Raw genomic sequence first — 19,100 nt, forward strand, 5'->3', positions numbered from 1 at the left:
TCTCATTTCTTCTAATTTGTTTATTAAAAGACTCTTTTTTACAGTGTTAAATACAATCTCTCAGGAAAACAAACAAATGTCTGAAAGCAGGTGATGAGAGGGAAGAATGTGAGATCAAGTTTGATTTATTATCCCAGGATCAGCTCCACCAGTACAGTAAATTCCTGCAAATCTGCATAACGCTTCTTGTCGGCTATGAATCGTCAGATTGGAAAATAACATTTAAGAAACTAGCGCAAATCCATAGCATGTCTGTGCAAATCAGGGAGAGTCAGGTCCCGGAAAGAGTATGCTAGCTTTGACCCATATTCCAGCGGTGTGTCCCGTCCTCACGCTGAAGTTAACGGACGCAAATCATTAAATCACCCAGCTCCAACATTCAAGCCTCCTATCTTCCGTCAGGGTTGCCGTGGTGCATTTCTGGTGTGTATGTCAGGAGAACAACCATGACCCACAGGTGCAGTAGTGCCTGTGAAGGAGAATTCATTGCAGAGTTATTCATTTTGTCCTGTGATCACATGATTGATATAATGAAAAATGCTGTGTTTTTTAATGAAATACTCACGATATACAGGATAACAAAAACCCTGGCTATAGGGTAGCGTCTCAAGAAGATTCCCAATCTTATGCTGAAATGACAGGAGGTTCCATTTGTTATTGAAAAGAAATGCCTTGCAGAGCACGACAACGTGAAGATTTTGTACAGTAAAGGGTGAGAAACGTTACAAAGCTCACCTGAAACGGTCAATAGTGCTGGCTGCTTTGCGCACTTTGCCGTACACTCCTGGGCTGTCCTGGTCACTGAACAGCACCGGTGTGTTTCTTTGTCTGGCTCCTGGAAGTTAAACACAGCAAAGTAAATGCCTGTCTGACAGAGTAAGATGATATTTCAAGCTCTTCCGATAGCCAAGCCTGTCAGATTTCTTTGCACTTTGTGTAACCTAAAGCCTTGTTTCCCATGGTTGTTGCTGGACTTGGTACTACAGTTGTAGCGCCTTTAAACATTTCTAATTTGATGTGCTGTGGTGTAAAAATACTGCCTCTAATTATGATGAATGTTATTCTATTTGGCTTTTAACTCCCGACCTCATGTCGCCATGCATTGATAGTGATAACCACTAGATGGTGCCAGAGCATCATACAATGACATCCTGTACCCTTGATATTTGCACAAAGTCAAAGCTATATCATAACAGCACTCTAACTAAATGTCAGGATTTCTACAGGGATATCAGCTTATCTGAGTAAAGACAATTTGATGAAACTGATCTTTAAATGTTTAACACTGCCCTCTGTTACAGTAAATATTCAATTTTGCCCCTGATCTTAACTCTCTAACTTACCTGGTCCCTCTAAATTGCCCATGTTGATGGCCGGCCCTCCACTCTGTCCTCCCTGAGTGCTCTTCAGCTGCTGCTCCAGACGCTCCAGCTGAAAGACCAGCGAGTTTTTCTCGGTGCCCAGAGCCTCCAGCATCGTCTGCTTCTGGATCAGTGTCTCTGTCAACTGGTGCAGCCGGCTCTCCAGCTCTGTTTGGCTGCTACTGCTGAGAGCCTTGTTGGTCAACTGGAAGAGTAAAGTGGTATTAGAATGGAGACGAGCGCCATTTCTGGCATTTTTGTACGTCAATATTATCGCTGTCAAATCGCAACACCTTGGTTACAAGGTAACCAAGGTAATTACAGCAAACAAGCGCAGGGTAGCAGTTTTAGGTAAGAATATCGATGATTTTAATCAACTAAATGTTATTTTAAAACACAACCAACCAGAAAATCTGCATGCATTCTATTTAGTGGTTTACCTGGTTCCTGAGTTTTTGGATTTCATCTTCTCGGTCCTTGATCCGGCTCTGGAGGGAGGCTTTGGCTCGGTGCTGCTCCTCCTCCAAGTACTGCAGCTCCTGAAACAGATGTAGGAGGGGAAAAAATCTCATTACCTCCTCACACAGCTCAGGGATCTGATCAGAACCGTAAAACACATTAAAAACAAAGTCTCCTATGAAAAATGAAATTGAGTTCTATGTTCAACAGAGTTTCCATTATCCAGTAATTACTGTTTTTTACTTGAAATCATTAAACGGATGACTTATCTGAAAATTCACCCAGCATTCAGTTATAATGGTGGGGGAAATCAGCTATAGAGACCAAAACTTTTTTTTTTTTAAAACCAGGCTATATATGTCCATTTCTGCTTTAAAACTAGCCATTTTAACATGGACGTCTATGGGACCAGATGTCTTTTTGGAGCAGTGGCGTTGCTCCCTGCTGGCCATCTGAGAGAATGCTGAATGGTTTGACGGGACTCTCTCCCATTTGTCCTGGACATTGATATATTCCAGGGCACCAATTTTTGCAAATGGAAAAAAACTGCAAAAACACATTTTTAATTTTCTATAGTTGACATTTAGCAAATCATTAGTCCCCCTCACCTGTTTGTAGCGCTCCACCTCAGCCTCCACCTCCTGTTTGGCTCTGTTCTGTACGGCCTGTTGCTCCTGCAGCTCCAACTGCTGTTCCCGCCAGCTTTCCGCCTCCATCAGGGCCTGATTTTCTAAATCCTGTGAGAGAAAAACACCCGTGCAGCTGAATTTCATTCTAATTTTCCCCACTTTCATCAAGCCAGAGTTTTTCAGTCAATCTTGGGGTTTAAAACAGAGATTCTCCAGTCAGAAACGTGCTTATCTCACCATTACCCGGTCGTTTTCACCATCTTACCTGTATTTCTGATCGAAGCGTTTGCACTTGGCCCTGCAGCTTCTGGATCTCATCCCTCTGTAGCTCCTTCTCATGACGCAGCTCCTCCAGCTCCAGAGCTGTGGCCCCGCCACCGTCTAGAGCCTCCAGCCCAGAGCCCTCCTTCAGACTGCTGATCAGCTTCTCTTTGGACTACAGACACATTTATGAAGAGAGAAGGCTGGGTTAGTGATATTATACCATGCTGTTGCTGACAGTAAATGCCGACAGTCCCATTATCTCAGAGGAATATTTAATTCCAAATCACTATAAGATATACTGTGGATAAAAAGATTACATAATGTTCATTTCTCAACACTAAAAACACAGGTAATGACATGAAAATGGCAGTGTATTAAATGAAACTTGAATAATATTTAGTTATAAGTTTTACTTTCATGAATCTAATCATCTTATCAGTATAGGTAGGTATGCAGGGACAGGAAACACAATCTTTAATAAACTTTGAATAAACGTAAATCAGTTTATTAAAAAATTATGGCTGGAGAATGATGATTTTTCACTTGAGGAACATCATATGATCTTTGGTCTCAGCGTTTGTTTGCACAAGTCAACTGGAGTCTGACACTACCTTCTTGTTGACTTACTTGTAGGATGCGTGACGCTTTGTGCTTGTAGTCTTGTAACTCCTGTTTGGTGGTCTCAGCCGCAGCTTTGGCACTTTTCACTTGCTGCTGGAGGTCGTCGACCCTGTGTTTCTCCTCTGCCGCCCGCCGCTCGGCTCCGGTCACAGTCTCTGCCAGCACCTGCCTCTCAGCTTCCACTTTGGATAGACGGGCAGCATATTCACTCTGTGAAACACAAGAAAAAATCTGAATTTAACATTAAATAAAAAGAAAGACTCATGTTAAATTTGGTTTTAAGCAAGATTTACCTGTGCAGGGTTTAAAGTGAATAATATCTTTTTAAGCCCTGATGACACTGAGATATAAAATGATAAATAAGTCAGGCTTAATGGGAGCAGATTAAGTGTGTGCATATGCTTTTTCCTTTGATCAGTCTAGTCTAGTTTTTTTTTTACAGTGTATCTGAGACTAAACTCACCTTGGGATATGCACTCATGAATTTTGCTGTGCTATTTTTTCAGTCAGAATTTCCAATAACAATGAAACGCAAAGACGAAGACTGGGCTTTTGTTTACAGCACATTCACCTGCATCTGCCGGTAGCTGTCCTGTTCACTCCTGACGGCCATTTCTGCCTCTCGCAGCCTCTCCTGTATCGTCTGAAGAGCTTGGGACTGCAGGCTGCTCCCTTCTGAGTGGTCTTGTAGGATTCTAAACAACCGGAAAATAACAAAAAAAAAAAAACAAAACAAAAAAAAACATATGTAAAAATGATCTAAAAGGCAGATGTGCCAGGGACAATAATACTGCAAAGCTGCCGTGACCACATTTTGTATTCCAGATCAAATTCAGTGTACCTTGACTTTTCTTTCTGTGCCTCCTCCAGTGCAGAGCTGCGAGACTTCAGCAACTGATCGGCTTCATCCAGTCTGATTTTGAGGACCGCGAGCTGACCGTCCTTAGCAGAAAGCGCCTCTGTCAGATCATCAACTTGTGACCGAAGTTCCCTCACTGTCCGGTCCGTCCGAGATTGGTCCGAGTTCCACTTCTCGGCGCGTAGGCGAGTCTGGTTCAGTTCTACAGGGGTGGACAGAAACTTAAGTCAATACACAGAGAGATGTGCATCATCATCATCATCCCTGTGCTGCGCTTCAGCCTCATCTCTTCAACAACCTACCCTCCTGCATGTCTTTTGCTCTCTGGATGAGTGACGCCATCTCCTGGTTGAGTGAGGCCACCTCACTGCGCAGGAGCTGGTTCTCCAGACGCAGACTGGACAGGATTTGGCTCTGTGGCTCCTCTGTGGGAGGAGGCTCCTGCCTGTTGGACTCCTGAGGCGCAGCCAAGCCAGAGTCGGAGCTCTCAGGTGTGTCTGAGGTGGGCGGGGAACAGAAAGAAACACAAAGAAATCATTGAGACATAAAGGCTAATTGAGGGCAACTTGTGATGCACTGACATGGTTTGTTGAGACCACCACTGGTATCTGATTTCCTCCAACCTATAACAACCAATACTGATGTGAATTTTTATAAGAATCACAACAGGCCAGTGTTAAGATAACTTTATAGCTGTATGAAGTGACACAAGCAGAAAAATACTGTACCGATACTGGCATTGCTTTTTAAAGCTGATTTTGGCTGATATGGGTAGTCTGCAGATATATTCATCCATCCCCAGGAATATGGTTTTGCCATTTCATATAGATAAAACAAAACACATATTGTTTAGTTGCGGCAATTTTAACAATATTTAGCCGACAATTGACTAAGCAACATGTTAGTCTCCTAATTTATAAAGAATTTCTCTGAGTGACTTGTTTGTAGATCACATTGTTTTCTTCATAAATTGAATTCACTTCACAAATAAAGGAAATACAACACAATTAGCACCTTAAACCTAACATATATCAAAAACCAATGTGTTTGCGGATATTATTGTTATGCCAGACATATACATTTCCATAATATAATCCAAGAAAAAACAACCAAACTGAGATCTGTAGACAAACATGGCAGTGATCTGGGGTCTTATCAATCAAAAGGCAGCTGATATTTCATACCTTGGCTCTGATCTCTGGCAGAACCGTCCTCAGATGTTTTCATGCTGTGAGTGGACAGAGAGCTGAGGCTTGAGGCCCGGGACACTCCCCGGGTTGAGGGGGGAGTGGAGGGAGCTGATGGGACAGAATGAGGAGCAGTGGCAGGGGGAGGAGGTGGCGGATTTTGGGCCTCGGTGACTGGAACCGACACTTTGAGTCTGGCATCTTTCCTGTCAGCGGCAGGCGGGTCTGAGCTGTTCAGGAAGTCGAACAGCATGTCGTCGTCCACGTCCTGCTCGCTCTTCTTGCGCCTCACGAAGCCAGAGGAGGCTTTGGCCGTGCTGGAGCCCCCGCCCCCGCCCCCGCCCCCGCCGGGCACGTTGGCTGTCCCGGCCAGCAGGGTGGCGTTGGATCTCTTGATGTTGCCAGCCGCTGCGGCGATGTAGCTTGGTGCATCTTTGGAGGATGCATAGGCGTGTTGCGTCCCGGCTGTGTCGGTGCTGAGCTCTGCGCCGCCGTACCCAGAGGAGACCGTGGCGTCTGCTCGGTAGGAGGACGCGAAGGAGGAGGTGCCGCCCTGGTTCTTGCTCAGGGCAGTGGCAGCTCCCTGGTCCACTTTATTCAGAAAGTCTTCAGCTTTCCCGGCCAAGTCAGTAAACCAAGACATTCTGCATCCTGATGGGAGAAACAAACTAGAACAATTTGAGCTGAGCTTCCTGCACAGCTAGCATGCTAGGCAGATAACAACATAAAAGCAGACGGGCTGTGACATGACATACTTTAAGCAAAAAAATAAAATGCATGCATCAGTTACCACACAACTAATGATAGCCACGACTTTATCACAGTTACACGGAACACAGGAGGTTTATGAAGTCAAGCCTCTCCTGCAGCTAACAGGCTAGCTAGCTCACCGCTACCACCGACATGTCGCTGCCTTACCGTTAGAAACGACGTCCGAGCCGCGGGATGTCTCGGGTTTCTCGGCTACCGCCCGGGTCCGGCTGCTGCACAGGAGAGGGGTCTGATGCCGTTTGGAAAGTCACTGTCAAATGTCATTATCTGTCAAACGGGACGGTGCTCATCTCCTCAATACGTGGCCCAGGAAGTTCTGCGAGCGGGCGAGGACCCAACAACAGAGCGTCCTCAGCGGAGCCTGATCAAAAATAAGCCAATGAGCTTGCACCATTCTGCTTCGGATAGACCCGCCCCCTCCGCTCTGTGTTTTCACACTCAGTAAGAATAAACACTGCCGACAAAAAAAAAAAAAAAAAAAAAAAAAAAAAAAACAGCCAAGATGGGAACACCGCCACCATACACCTGCAGGTTATGGAAATATGCAATTACTTTTTTTTTTTTTTTTTTAAATCACTGCAGACACGTCTGTCAAAAAATTAATCCACTCCTTCACTTTTAACACACATATAACATCCAAATAACATCCACAGCAATCTTTTGCCCCAGGTATTACCACAGTGTACACATTTCTTTCAAAATGGAGCATAAATCTTTAAAATAGAACATAAATAAGACAAATGCACGCAAAACTTATGAAACAGTGCCTCTTTATTTTTTCGCACTCACTCCAAAATGCATATTTACATGGCATGCCACATCAATACAGGAACTGACTATGGACACGATTGATAACACTTAGAATCTGCTCTGGGAATAGGGGCGAGGGAGGTTTTTTTTTTTCCCCTCATGAACAAACAACCTAGAGATAACCAAAATGAACCAACGCTTTTAATCATCCATAGAAAAGGTTTCGTCTTAAATCAGGTTGTTTCAAAGACTTAAAAAGCAACGCGTGTTGCCCACATGACGTGTACTGAACCAGCTACGCCAAGTTCCTTTACTTATCTTCATGTGTGAACCGAGGGCCGGAGTTTCCATCATCCGCGGCTCTGCAAAAGACCGAGAGCCGGCAAACTTGAGATGGACCGCAAGTCTACATGCCCTCACCTTTAGGAAAAAATATTTACAACAGTAATTCAGTGTTGGTGAAAAAAGCTGGTCAGCGCCATTAAGTGTCCAGTCCAGTAATCTCAGAGTAACACAATTCAAATCATATAAGATAGTGTCCATATTCAAGGTAATAATCCACAAGCGCTGTGTCCTTACAAAAAAACAAAACAAAACAAACCAATAAAAATAAAAAATAAAAAAACAACAGGACACAATAGGAGTGAACTCCAGAAGATCCGAAAGAGGGGAGAAAAGTTAAATACATAAAATAACCAAGAAAAACACAACTCAACATTATGAGTTTGTGCGTAATAATGCAAAAAAAAAAAAAAAAAAAAAAAAAAAAAGTCTGGACAAGTTTCTTCCTAGAGAGATCCTTTGAGAAAAATGTTGTCTTTGCTTTAATCAGTATGTCCTCTGTGTTAAGATAAACAGTCTCTTGGATCAACATTCAAACAGCTCGCCCGGGACTCGCTCTCACGCTCTCTCATTCACTGGTTCACTCTCTCTCTTACACACACACAGTCACACACACTCACACACGCACGCAGCCGACTACACATGCAATGTGGTTTCTGAATGGGGAGGGGGGGGCGGCTACTGCCGTTAGATCAACCCCCTCCTCTTCTTGTAGTCCTCCAGGTTGAGGGACCTGCGGGGGGCGCCGTCCTTCACTGGCAGGGCGTTGGAGCTTACAGACAGAGACTTTGCTTCTGCAACAAAACAAGTGTGAAATTAATGACCCGCAGCTCTAAAACTAGTATGACAGGTGGCAAATATTGCTGCTTTTCAGCGACACATTATACACACACACACACACACACACAGGAGATCAGCACACCTGCATTGGGAACCTGGAGGTCAATCTTGACATCAAAATCATGAACTTTGAAAAGGTCTTCTGAGAGGTCACTGGTTGGCTTGGGGACATCTTTGTCTTTCTGGCTTGCTTGACCCTGTAAGATGCAGAAAAAAAAATGAAATGTCAGATCAGTCAGTTGTCTCTTTGAAAAATGCACTGACGTTGATTGAAAATGAAAGATCCAAGTGGCCAATTAAACACTTTGAAGCTTTTCAATGCCCTCCAATTAGGACTGGCTGATATATTGATTTTTTTTTTATCTGTATTGTGATTTGAGACTAGATATCATCTGGAATATCATATTGTAATAACCTGATATGGCATGGATGATGTCTTTTCCTGGTTTTAAAGGCTGCATTACAGTAAAGGGCAAAGGGCTGAAATGATTCCTTGAGGAACAATGAGGAATAATTTGATAACTAAAAATCCCTGATTCACATTCTCTGCCTGGAAGCTTCCTTTTCCATCTACAGGACTTTTTACAGCAGGCTGTATAAAGCACAGAGACGATAATGACAATAACACAAACACATGATTTGACTGCGTGACACATGTGTAAACTTTGGACCTAGAGTGGCTACAACCAGTGTCTTCCATCTGAATGAGTCTCTCTCCTCTTCTCGTCCTTACCAGTTTGTTCTTCTCTGCAGAGCTGGGATCTTGCCCTGACCCTGAGCCGTACTTCTGGTTTAGGTGAGCGAGGATAGCTGCATGGACTGATGGGTCTCTGGCCTGAAGAGTCAAGAGCAGATGGACACAAACTCAGCTGACCATGGCATTTAAGTGCACTTTACATATCTTACCTCAGAAAGCGTTACAGTGCATGACTATAGAAATCTTACATTAGAAACCATGGTGGGTTTGCACTGTCTTCGAGTGAAAGGATCCATTTGTTGGTTCTTGGCATTTTGTCCTTCAGCCTGGGACAAAGTAAACAGGCAAGTACAAAGTCAGGTGATTTAAACGCTGACATTTATAGTAACAATCGTCACAGCTGAATAGACAGGTATGCAGGTGAGGCTCGACGAGGTGAGGCCTTACCACAAGAGCCTTTTCAGACTCCACAATGTTCCAGCTTCTGTTCCTCTGGTTAATGTAGCTGGATGAGGAAGAGATTTACAGAGTGAAACAAAAACATTCTCCTCCTAAACAAAGGGTCATGATGTTAATGACGGTGTATTTTAAAAACATCAAGATGGAATTCCTCATTTATTGTAGCAGCAATAAACATGCCAATTTACAGTACAGTAGCCCAAATAACATTTTCCATAAAGAAGCTAGGATTTCCATTAATACAAACTATTAAGTAATTTTCAGATGGTCCATCAGTTTAAGTGGGCTGGAGCTGTTTGCAAAAAGAGCTCAGAGTACCTGAAAGTAAAACCAGGGCTGGGAAATATATCAATATTATATCGATATTGTGATGTGAGACTGGATATAGGATGGAATTTGGGATATCGTTATATTGTGGTTATGGCCTAAGTGTAAAGGCTGCATTACAATGAGGTGATGTAATTTTATGAACTTACGAGGTTGTTCAATGAGTTCTATTACTTGTCTTTAACCACTTAGTTATAATGCCAATATTGCCAGTATATCCAGAGTTTTGGGTCAAAAGTCTTGTGATGTTGTATTTTCGGGACCTTTCCCCTTTTTAATCAACATTTATAACTCTAGAATGATTTCAAAGCTGCTATAATAGTAACTGGCGAACCTGATGGCAGAGATGTTCTTGGTCCTCTGCCGGTCAAGTGCTTCTGCCCGCTCCTCCAGCTCATTCAGCTCATCCTGGATCACTTTCACTTTATCACCATCGCCGCTCTCTTCTGCCATGGCCTTTGGTCAAAACATAAAAAAGCACATGCATCAACGCCAGCCTTTTGCTGCCAAAAGTTTTTTTTTTTTTTATTATTCTCCCAGTTTTAGCTTTGACTAACAAGAACACGTAACACACCACAGATTGAAAAGGCTAGAGGCTAGGGGCAGTGTTCCCAGAATTTATAAATATCCTTCCAGGTACAAATTTAAAAGCGGACTTTATGGTTTTTACCATCAACACAGATTCCTATAGGCAGAACTGAACTGACTGTATTTCTCTATTAGTACCTTATCTTTGAGGAGTTGAGTTTTCTTCATGGCATAATTTGGTGGTGCTTTCCGGAATCTGTCTTTTTCCTTGACAATCTGTGAACAAAAACACACATAACATAAATTCTTTCGCCTACAGTGTGATTGGGGCAACCACTGAACGTATGAGAAAAAGACTTACGTCCTCTATGTCTTTGTCGTTGAACTTGTAGTTTAGAGCCTCTTTGATGGACTGCTCTTTTTTGGTGATTTCATCAAGAGTCGGCACTTGCATCCCAGCAACCACCATCTGCAAAGGAGAGTCAACATTAAGCACATGGATTTGTGTGTGTGTGATCTAACTTTGTAGATCAGCTATATCCTTTCAACTCTCTCGCCCCTGAGGAAATTAACTTCGCCTTCATAATCTGAGGTTTTCTAGGACCACTTACCGCCTCTTTCCACTTCATGAACTCATTTTCTGTGAACTCCTGATTCGACACAAACTCAAGCCTGAAAACCCGTGTGTCGCCACCATGCCTGAGGAAGATATGCAAAATCAGAGGTCCCATTTGTGGGAACGGGGATGCTGAAAGAGAAAGTCCTCAATTTAAAGTAAGCTTCAGTCTCCTACCTTAACTGTAAGCCTTTGTTTGTTCTCGTTGATCCAAGCTGGTACACCTTTGCCGTCTCCACCACATCCACTATTTCAGCGACCTTTCAACGGTAAAACAAAACAATATTCTTACAGGTATTATCAACATTTAACCTTTATTTAAGAAGACAGACACATTCATATTCAAATGCTGTATCAGCACAAGATTTGGCCTTCATATATTCAGATCACAATAATACAAGATAATTTTTTGACAAATTTGCGTACTGAATGAGAAAAAATTTTGAGGAAACCAGCTTACCCTATAAACTGGTTTACTACTGCTGTTCCCAATCCCTATCCTCACAAAGCAGCCAGTCACGGTCTTAGCAAAGAAGGGCATGTGGCACCATCGCTCCAGCTTGTGTCTGGACAGCCGGATCCTGTTGAGCTCATCCGGAAGAGAAACAGGCTGGGACTTTGGTGGCGTCTCCTCTTTTCTGTTAGCGGGCGCCAAGTAAAGACGTATTGCTCAGCCGAGTATCACATAATGTTAAGTTAAGTTCTTTAAATTAACAGTCACCGTGGCAATTAAATCTCTGAATGAAATGATACTCACTCATCATCGTCATAAGATGAAGAGCGTGAACTCCTATCGCTTTTTACTGAGGACTTGTCATCGTCCTCCTCTTCCTCCTCCTCATCATCAGAGTACACTTCGCTCGTCTTCAGGGGTTGACGTTTAGCCAGCAGTTCCGCTGCTCACCAGAGAGGTCAAACATCAGCATTTTGATTGGACTCCATGGTCAAAACAACGAAATCAGTCAGAAATAAGAATATACAGATATGAAGTGTGCCAACCTGTTCTGTTTTTCTTCTTCTCACGCTCAGCTTTCAGTTCTTCCATGGCCTGGGACTTCTTGTCAAGTTTTTCGTCGCGTTTGGATCGTCTCTCCTTGTTATGTGACATGACCTAGAGAAGAGCGCAGGTTGAGGTTGCACAATGACAATGTCAAGCCTGTGAAGTATTCTTATCATCATTACATTGGTATAGTGCTAAAGTCTGTGAGAGTATGAAATGAGAAAAGAGTAAATCCCCATGCACACAAGGCAACCGTTGCACCATTTCATTAATTCAGTTAGGCACAAAATTTGTCTTTAAAAAGGGCGTATGGACTGAATCGTCAACATGATGAATTTACAGATGTGACAAAGATTTCCTTCCTTATCATGATCTTATGATATAAACTCAGAGCCTACGCGGTCCACTGCATCAATCTTTGGAATAAAGCACAAGGAAATGCATTTTATCTTAACAGATGTCTTAAAGTACCTAAACTGCTCATGAGACTGGACTCACCACTTGTGTGTCTTGAACCTGAGATAGCTTTCTTTTTTCTTGCTCTTCCTCCTGCTTCTTTTTCTTCTCCTCTTTCTCCTTCTTCTTTGCCGTCTTCAACTTCTTTTTAATTTCAAACCTATCAGAAACATATCAAATATGAGTTGGCGTGGGCAGGAAAATTCCACAATCCTTACTCTAGAGCAGGTGTGCCAACTATTTCAGTCGGTGAAGAGGACAAATATATGCTGACAAAAATATGTCTGTTTAGCAACTTTAAATAACAACAGGCCAAACCGTTTGCCAAAAACGTTTAGCATTTGCTTTAGTTGGTTAATTTTATTTAACAACAATAAAACCAAGACATAAAGTGCAATATCTTTGTCACACTACCAGTGATGGCACAATAAAGTCAAACTCATTTCTGTTGTGGTCCTTGATGAAATATATAACATGTAGCCTATATAAAAATCACAAATCACAATTACATGTATAAAAAAGACAATAAATAATATAGTCAAGCACATATGATACAATAAAGTGTTAGATAAAAGTGTTAGATAAATTAGTGCTATTAAAAATTCTCCATGAGCCAGATTTTTCCCTTTTTCTTAAGGAGATCTACAGGTCAACAGTCTTCTTGATGTGCGACAGTAACATTCATTCATTCATTCATTTTCCAAAACGCTTATCCTCTAACCCCCCATGACGGTAACATGTTCGAGTAATAGTGCCACAACACTTAAAAGAAAGTTTACCCATGTTGGTCCTAAACCTAAGCAGGGACAGGTCAGCGATACTGGCTCTGGTCTGAAATAGATGTGCATCCCTAACTCTCTGGAAATACCCATTTGAATACTCTGGAGCTCTGTTGCTGTATACATTACGGACTATGACAAGCTGCAGCTGAACTGTCCTCGTCTGCAAAAGGGAGCCAACCTAGCTGCTGGAAATGCAGCTTACCTCCATGGTCCATTGGAGACAAGCCAAGCACAACTCAAATTCATTTGTTCTGGGGAATCTGTAGCTTGTCTTTCAGCAATTTGGTCAAGCCTCCATACCATCAACAAAGTAATTGGAGACGTGCTACATCTAGACACTTGGCCCTTATAACTAAGAATCTTGTTCTGCCATTTATTTTGCCAACAATCTTCAGCAACACTGTTTCCAGTCACACTGCAATCAAGTCACATCATAGGTAATTAACAGAGGATTTAGCAGGAAAACACTGTCTACTGAGAACTGTACCACAGGACTCAAGCTTGCTCAACCTTCGGTGTGATAAATTCTTATTTGCCTAGGTGAAGAGACAACTTGTTGGTAGCCATAGGCCAGTTGCTAATCTTGCAAAATTCTTCAACCAGCCCTCATCCTTATGGGATACTAAGATGGCAGAATCATCAGTGTATTATGACAAATTTTCTGAGCGCGCAGATTTTATATCATTCATGGGGATCAAAAATAAGAAAAGACCTAAACCGCTCCCTTGTGGGACTCCACATGTTGCAGGCAACATACCAGACAGAAAGCCTTGACATTCCACACACTGATCTCCGTCAGACAGGTAAGAGACAAACCAGCTTGAGGACTGTGAGCTCAAAACACATTCAGCATTCACATACCGATTTGCAGATATATAAATGTTGCCCATGACATTGATATGGCCGTGTGAATGTGTTTGGGACCATATTATTCACTGCAGCAGCTGTATCAAAAATATGACCAGATGCATTTCTTAATTGGTGATTTATTAAAAAAAAAAAAAAAAAAGGATTTACGTGCATACAAAGAAGAATTTGAGAAGGCGTAACTGTTGTGTTGTGCTTAAGAGAGAAAAAAAAAATCCATAAGATTACAACTCCTAAAGTTTTTTTTCTCTATGACTTCAAATTTACTGATACACATGTGTGGCTGTTTTCTATGACTAAAAACTCCACTGTCAGTGTTCAGCTGTTGTGCTTCAACAGTTCCATCATCAAAAAAAAAAAAAGCTTTAATGGTCCAGTACAAACTTTGCATGTACATCTAAGTCACAGAACTGAGAGAAAAAAAAAATATGGGGACTACTGGATATCTTGGAACTGTTTAATTATTACTTATGTGTTACAACAATTGGCTTTGGGTTTAACATTATATTATTACATATTTCTCATATTTCTGGATTGGTAACGTCAGTCTGATATCCGATGACTGAATTACATCAGTATGGTCACACAATACCGATACTGGATCAGATCGGGCCCAGCTCTACTTTGATCCGAGGAAAAGATACGTCCAAAAATAGGATGCCAGCATTTTCAACAAGCACACCTGATTTAACTGTAAAATGTATGTCCAATCTCATAAATACTATGACCCTTCACCGTTTTAAAAAGGCCCCTTCTTACTAGTAGTTATCAGTTTCAGTGTAAGAATCAGTAATGCTGGACTCAAGCCAGGTTTCCGACAAGTAGAAAACACCCACCTTTGTGTTGATAAGCTACTGACGAATCTCATCAGTCTTTGGTAAAGTACTCCTAACATTAAGATGCATAAAATGTAAACCCTTTGCTTTAAAAACACTAAACTAATCACCAAGTAAACCAGTCTACTGTAATTTGGCAATGTATGCTATAAGTAATGAAAGCTTTCAATAAATACTCTTTCACTGCTTTTAAGATATGCATTACACTGTACACATTGCTCAAAATTAACTGCTGCCTGACTACCAAAGATGCTCTAAATTAAAAGACGCAGCTGTAACCATAAAGTCAGTACGGTGGCATATTTTGAGGGATTATTTCCCGGTACAGACTTCCACTTCTTCCTGTGGGTGTCAGGTGTTTGACAGGAAGCAGAGTGCAACACTAATATGAAAACACTCAATACACAAACAGTGCAATTACTATAAACCAGAAACACCGACACACCCAAATGAAGACTTCATCTTTACTGTGATGGATTATCTCACTTTATGGAAGTTGTTTTTAAAATGAACAGCAGCAAATGGCATCTTGTGAAGAGACTAAAACCGGGGATAATGTACAAATAGAAAGAAAAGCAACTAACGACTGGCATGAACTTAAAAATCTAGGATAACTTGTCACTTTTCTTACGGCTCCTCTTTCACGATGTCACCACTCACCGTCTCTTGAGCACCTCTCTCTTCTCGATTCGGTTGAACAGCTCCTGCTCTCTCTCCTTCTCTGTCATCTGCTCCAGCCGAGCTCTGTCCTCCGCGTCTCCCATCAAGTCATCGTCGTACCCGTCCCGAAACACATCGTCCTCTGAGGAGTCCGAGTCCGAGCTGGAGGACGAACTGTTGCTCTCAGAATCAGACACCTCACCTGATGGAGACAAATTTGACATGGATCAGAGCACACGGGGACAATTTACATTTAAAGCATTTAGACTTCAGTTCCTTGTCTTTATGAACGAGGCATCACAGTTTCCGAGAATAAATCCCATGACGTGAAATTTCCCAGACCATTATTTCCCAAGGTCTATATATGAATGCTGAAATTTTGTGCAATGGCCAAACTGGATGCTCCAGGACGTTTTCAAGCAAAGAACAACTGCGACTTGGGACTCAAGACATTGTAAAATGTATTTTGGGGTTATTGTTCCTTTTAGGTACAACTACTTGCTGCCAAGCTTTCACCAAAAAACACTGAACAAATTTCCATAGCATTTCCTTTATTTGGGCATATTTTCCATGTGGTTTCTGGGCTTGGAATACATGATTTTCTAATTCCATAACTTTTCCAAGTTTTCCATAACTATAGGAAGTCCGCATACAATACAGAGAGCGGCCAAAAACAAATAAACCAAATACCAGCTTAGTTGCTCCCCTATGATACAGCCAGGATGAAAGGGATCAGAGTGTGAGTCACCTAATCCGAGCCACCTGAAATATTCTAGTCATGGACGTGGCCCTGTGGTGATATGTGTGACCTGCAGTTCACAAGTTGCTTTGTATTGTATGTGAGATATTAGGCTGAGCCAGTGCCACCAAAACAAATCCCTCTACTTAGAAATTAAAGAGATTCTTGCCCTGCTAAGACACAAGCTGATGAAATGATAAGACATTCTGCCTATCTGGAGAAGAGTGCAAAGACTGATATTTTATGCAAAGATGAAATACAAGGATGAAATTGAGTTCAGCAGCATTTAACGTGCAGACCATCATTTCTCTGTGTACAGCTTGCAGAGCCTTACCCTCCTCCGGTGCAGAGCTCTCAGCTGAACTGTCTCCATCTGAGCTGCCAGACGCTGCTGCCTTATTCACCCTCTTCTTTGTGGCGTTCTTCTTGTCAGACCCCTTCCCTGGTTTAACCTTCTTTTTACCTTTGGTGCCACCAACAGTCCACTACACAAAGCATTGACAGATTCTGTGTTGTAGTTATCAGGTAATTGAAAATGGAAAATAAAAATAAAATAGTGGTCTTAGTCTAATCAGAAAGTGTTTCAGATTTTTTAGTGCCTCATACTTGAGGAGCACTCTGATATGCTTAAACAATATTGCCATCCATTTTCAACTCTACCCAAAATTGAAAGAAAGAGAAGGACAATCTCTAGAGGAGTTACCATCATACCTCATCATCACTGTCAGACGTCTCAGAGTCTGTGGAGGCAGCAGGCTTACTAACAGGCTCTTCCTGCTCACCTGAGTCAACCCTCTTCCTCTTTGCCAAAGACAAAAGCTCCTGAAAGCGAAAGGACACTGATGTTGTTATCATGGAAATGCATCCAAATACAACAAAAACACAGGATAGCTAACAAAACAGCCGGGCAATATGGATAAAATCATGATACCAATATAACTGACCGAACACCTCAATATCAATATTGTTGGGACAACTACTGGTGCTTTTAAAGATTTGGCATTTCTGCTTTATTTGACAGTCACAGTGGAGATAGGAAGGGCAGGGGAGAGAGAGGCGACAACATGCAGCAAAGGACCTAAGGTTGGATTCGAGCCCCGATCACTGTGATCGGGACTGGGCCCTGTTAAACAATCATTACACAGATACAAGGATATCATCAGGAATCATTAGTATGTGGATATGATGGCCGAGCAGGTAGAGGCAAATAACAGAGCGCCTGAAAATGTCAAGATGCATTAAAACCACAAAATTACAATATCCAAAATCCTAGAGAGTAAGGAGTCTTATATCATATCACCACTAATAATGTAAATATATCGCCCAGTCTTATCTTAAATGCACACTTGAGATAAGAGGTGGTCATAAAACCAGTGCAGAAAAACTAAGCTTTTTATTAACATGGTCGTCTTGTCTCTGCAGCTCCTTGCAGAAAACTCACCAGCAGACATCAATCAACTGTAAACCTTCTGACTATTTGGAAAAATATATATTTACTTTTTGCATAGGTGTGTTCTCACCACCTAAACACATCAGACCTGTTTGTCTGTACTCCTAATGATGGCACAAACACCTTGAAAAGCACCAGATGTGCATTCGTGCGTGAAAGCACACCGGGTGTCGGAGTTTGGTGAGCAGCATCCCCTTTGACAGACAAGGTGACTTGGAGAAGCGAGTTAGCCTGCGAGCGGCTGTTTGTCAACAACACCGAAATAGAACTTTATCTCCGAGCCCATGACGTCACTCGGGACATAAGGTCCTAAATCCAGTGCGACGCCACACACACTCGTGTTGTCTGAACATCTCACACACTTGTTTACATGCTAACAGCCGCACACAGCAGACACCCAGCTATCTAATGAACCCAGCGAGGCCTGTGGCGTGCTGTTTTCCGACAACATACACGTTACCCGACGGGAGCTAGTACCTCTTTTCAGTGTATAACGTTACCGCTAGCCTGGCTAAGCTAAGCTAGCTAGCTGCACCCTAACAGCGCTGTGGTCGGTTGAAATGAAACAATCTGATTTGCGCCGCCGTAAACAACCACCAAAAACATCATTTATAAACTGCGAGTTGTCTTGTTTGTTTGCGAACGACTTGTACACCGCCGAGAGAGTGTTTTACTCGGTAAATAAGCTAACTTAGGCCTACTTTCAGGCCAGCCACAGCGCAGTCCCTTGCAGGTTAGCTTTCGCTGCTTCAGTTAGCATCCGTTAGCTTTCGTTTCTTCAGTTAGCATCCGTTAGCTTTCGTTCCGTCAGTTAGCGTACGTTAGCTTCACCTCAAAGTGTGTGTGACAACTTAACAAACGATCGCGAAGACGGACAAAGTTGTAGCCTTACCTGATCTAAATTATCATCACTGGCGCTGTCCTCGGAGTCCGAGTCGATCACGACACGACCTTTCCGTTTCTTTACATTCACCATGATTAGCTGCGAGGCTAACCTGCCAGCTCCGTGTGTGTGTTCTGGGTGTCGGGGTGTCGGTGCACGGCGGCGGGCTCGCCAGCCAGTCCTGCCGAGCTGATCTGCCGAGCTGCTGGCCTCTGCTGCAGACACACAAAGGCGCTACTGGGCATGCGCGCTGTCAGGGCGCCCACGGAGCTGAGACCAACTTCGTATTGCGATCACTCAAATATATAAAACACACATTCCAGCTTGTGTTTGTCGTTTTTTGATTCTACACAGTTGGTGAAAAATAGGTAGGAAATTCCAAGGACACCAATATATCCGAGAGGGGGGAACTAAATATTGTCAGTGAGAGCGTCAATCAGGACACAGATCCTTGGTGCACAGAGGGTGCATTCAGCAGAGGCACCCTTGTAATTTTTCGGCAGATTCATCTTACATAAATAATTTGCTTATTATTATTGTGTCTGAATATTATACATATTCAGTTATTTGTCTTGGACGATTACCCCCCTTTTCCATTTTTAAAAACATTTGATAACTACTGAAAATGTAAAACTCAGAAATCACAGACTGACAAAAAACGATTAAATTTTCCCTGCATTTTGTCATGTGTTGTTCATTGTAACGTATTATTATATT

The 19,100-nt window shown here is 42.4% G+C and overlaps 2 protein-coding genes across 3 annotated transcripts; both read right to left on the reverse strand.

The window, feature by feature from the left end:
* Window positions 1-6,497, reverse strand: golga5 (golgin A5). 2 transcript variants are annotated; one of them, XM_030044027.1, is made up of 14 exons: window positions 6,299-6,497; window positions 5,378-6,031; window positions 4,922-4,969; window positions 4,496-4,690; window positions 4,176-4,395; window positions 3,906-4,029; window positions 3,341-3,544; window positions 2,715-2,885; window positions 2,429-2,557; window positions 1,802-1,900; window positions 1,344-1,566; window positions 736-835; window positions 566-629; window positions 1-469 (listed from the first exon to the last, which is right to left on the reverse strand). In XM_030044027.1, the coding sequence occupies exons 2-14, from the start codon at window positions 6,021-6,023 to the stop codon at window positions 389-391; spliced, it is 2,304 nt and encodes a 767-aa protein (XP_029899887.1). In that variant the 5' UTR covers window positions 6,024-6,031; window positions 6,299-6,497; the 3' UTR covers window positions 1-388. The 2 variants fall into 2 exon arrangements, with proteins under 2 accessions (XP_029899887.1, XP_029899888.1); XM_030044028.1 differs by lacking the exon at window positions 4,922-4,969 and having other exon boundaries at window positions 6,299-6,496.
* Window positions 6,498-6,904: 407 nt separating this feature from the next.
* On the reverse strand, window positions 6,905-18,761 carry rtf1 (RTF1 homolog, Paf1/RNA polymerase II complex component). The gene is made up of 18 exons (XM_030044032.1): window positions 18,393-18,761; window positions 16,762-16,872; window positions 16,385-16,535; window positions 15,312-15,513; window positions 12,209-12,326; window positions 11,710-11,821; window positions 11,468-11,606; window positions 11,171-11,348; window positions 10,888-10,970; window positions 10,706-10,793; window positions 10,456-10,563; window positions 10,293-10,370; window positions 9,901-10,022; window positions 9,228-9,285; window positions 9,029-9,106; window positions 8,817-8,918; window positions 8,166-8,280; window positions 6,905-8,037 (listed from the first exon to the last, which is right to left on the reverse strand). The coding sequence occupies exons 1-18, from the start codon at window positions 18,474-18,476 to the stop codon at window positions 7,931-7,933; spliced, it is 2,034 nt and encodes a 677-aa protein (XP_029899892.1). The 5' UTR covers window positions 18,477-18,761; the 3' UTR covers window positions 6,905-7,930.
* Window positions 18,762-19,100: the final 339 nt, after the last annotated feature.

Source organism: Myripristis murdjan, chromosome 22, assembly GCF_902150065.1.
Source record: "Myripristis murdjan chromosome 22, fMyrMur1.1, whole genome shotgun sequence".
NCBI classification, from domain to species: Eukaryota; Metazoa; Chordata; class Actinopteri; order Holocentriformes; family Holocentridae; genus Myripristis; species Myripristis murdjan.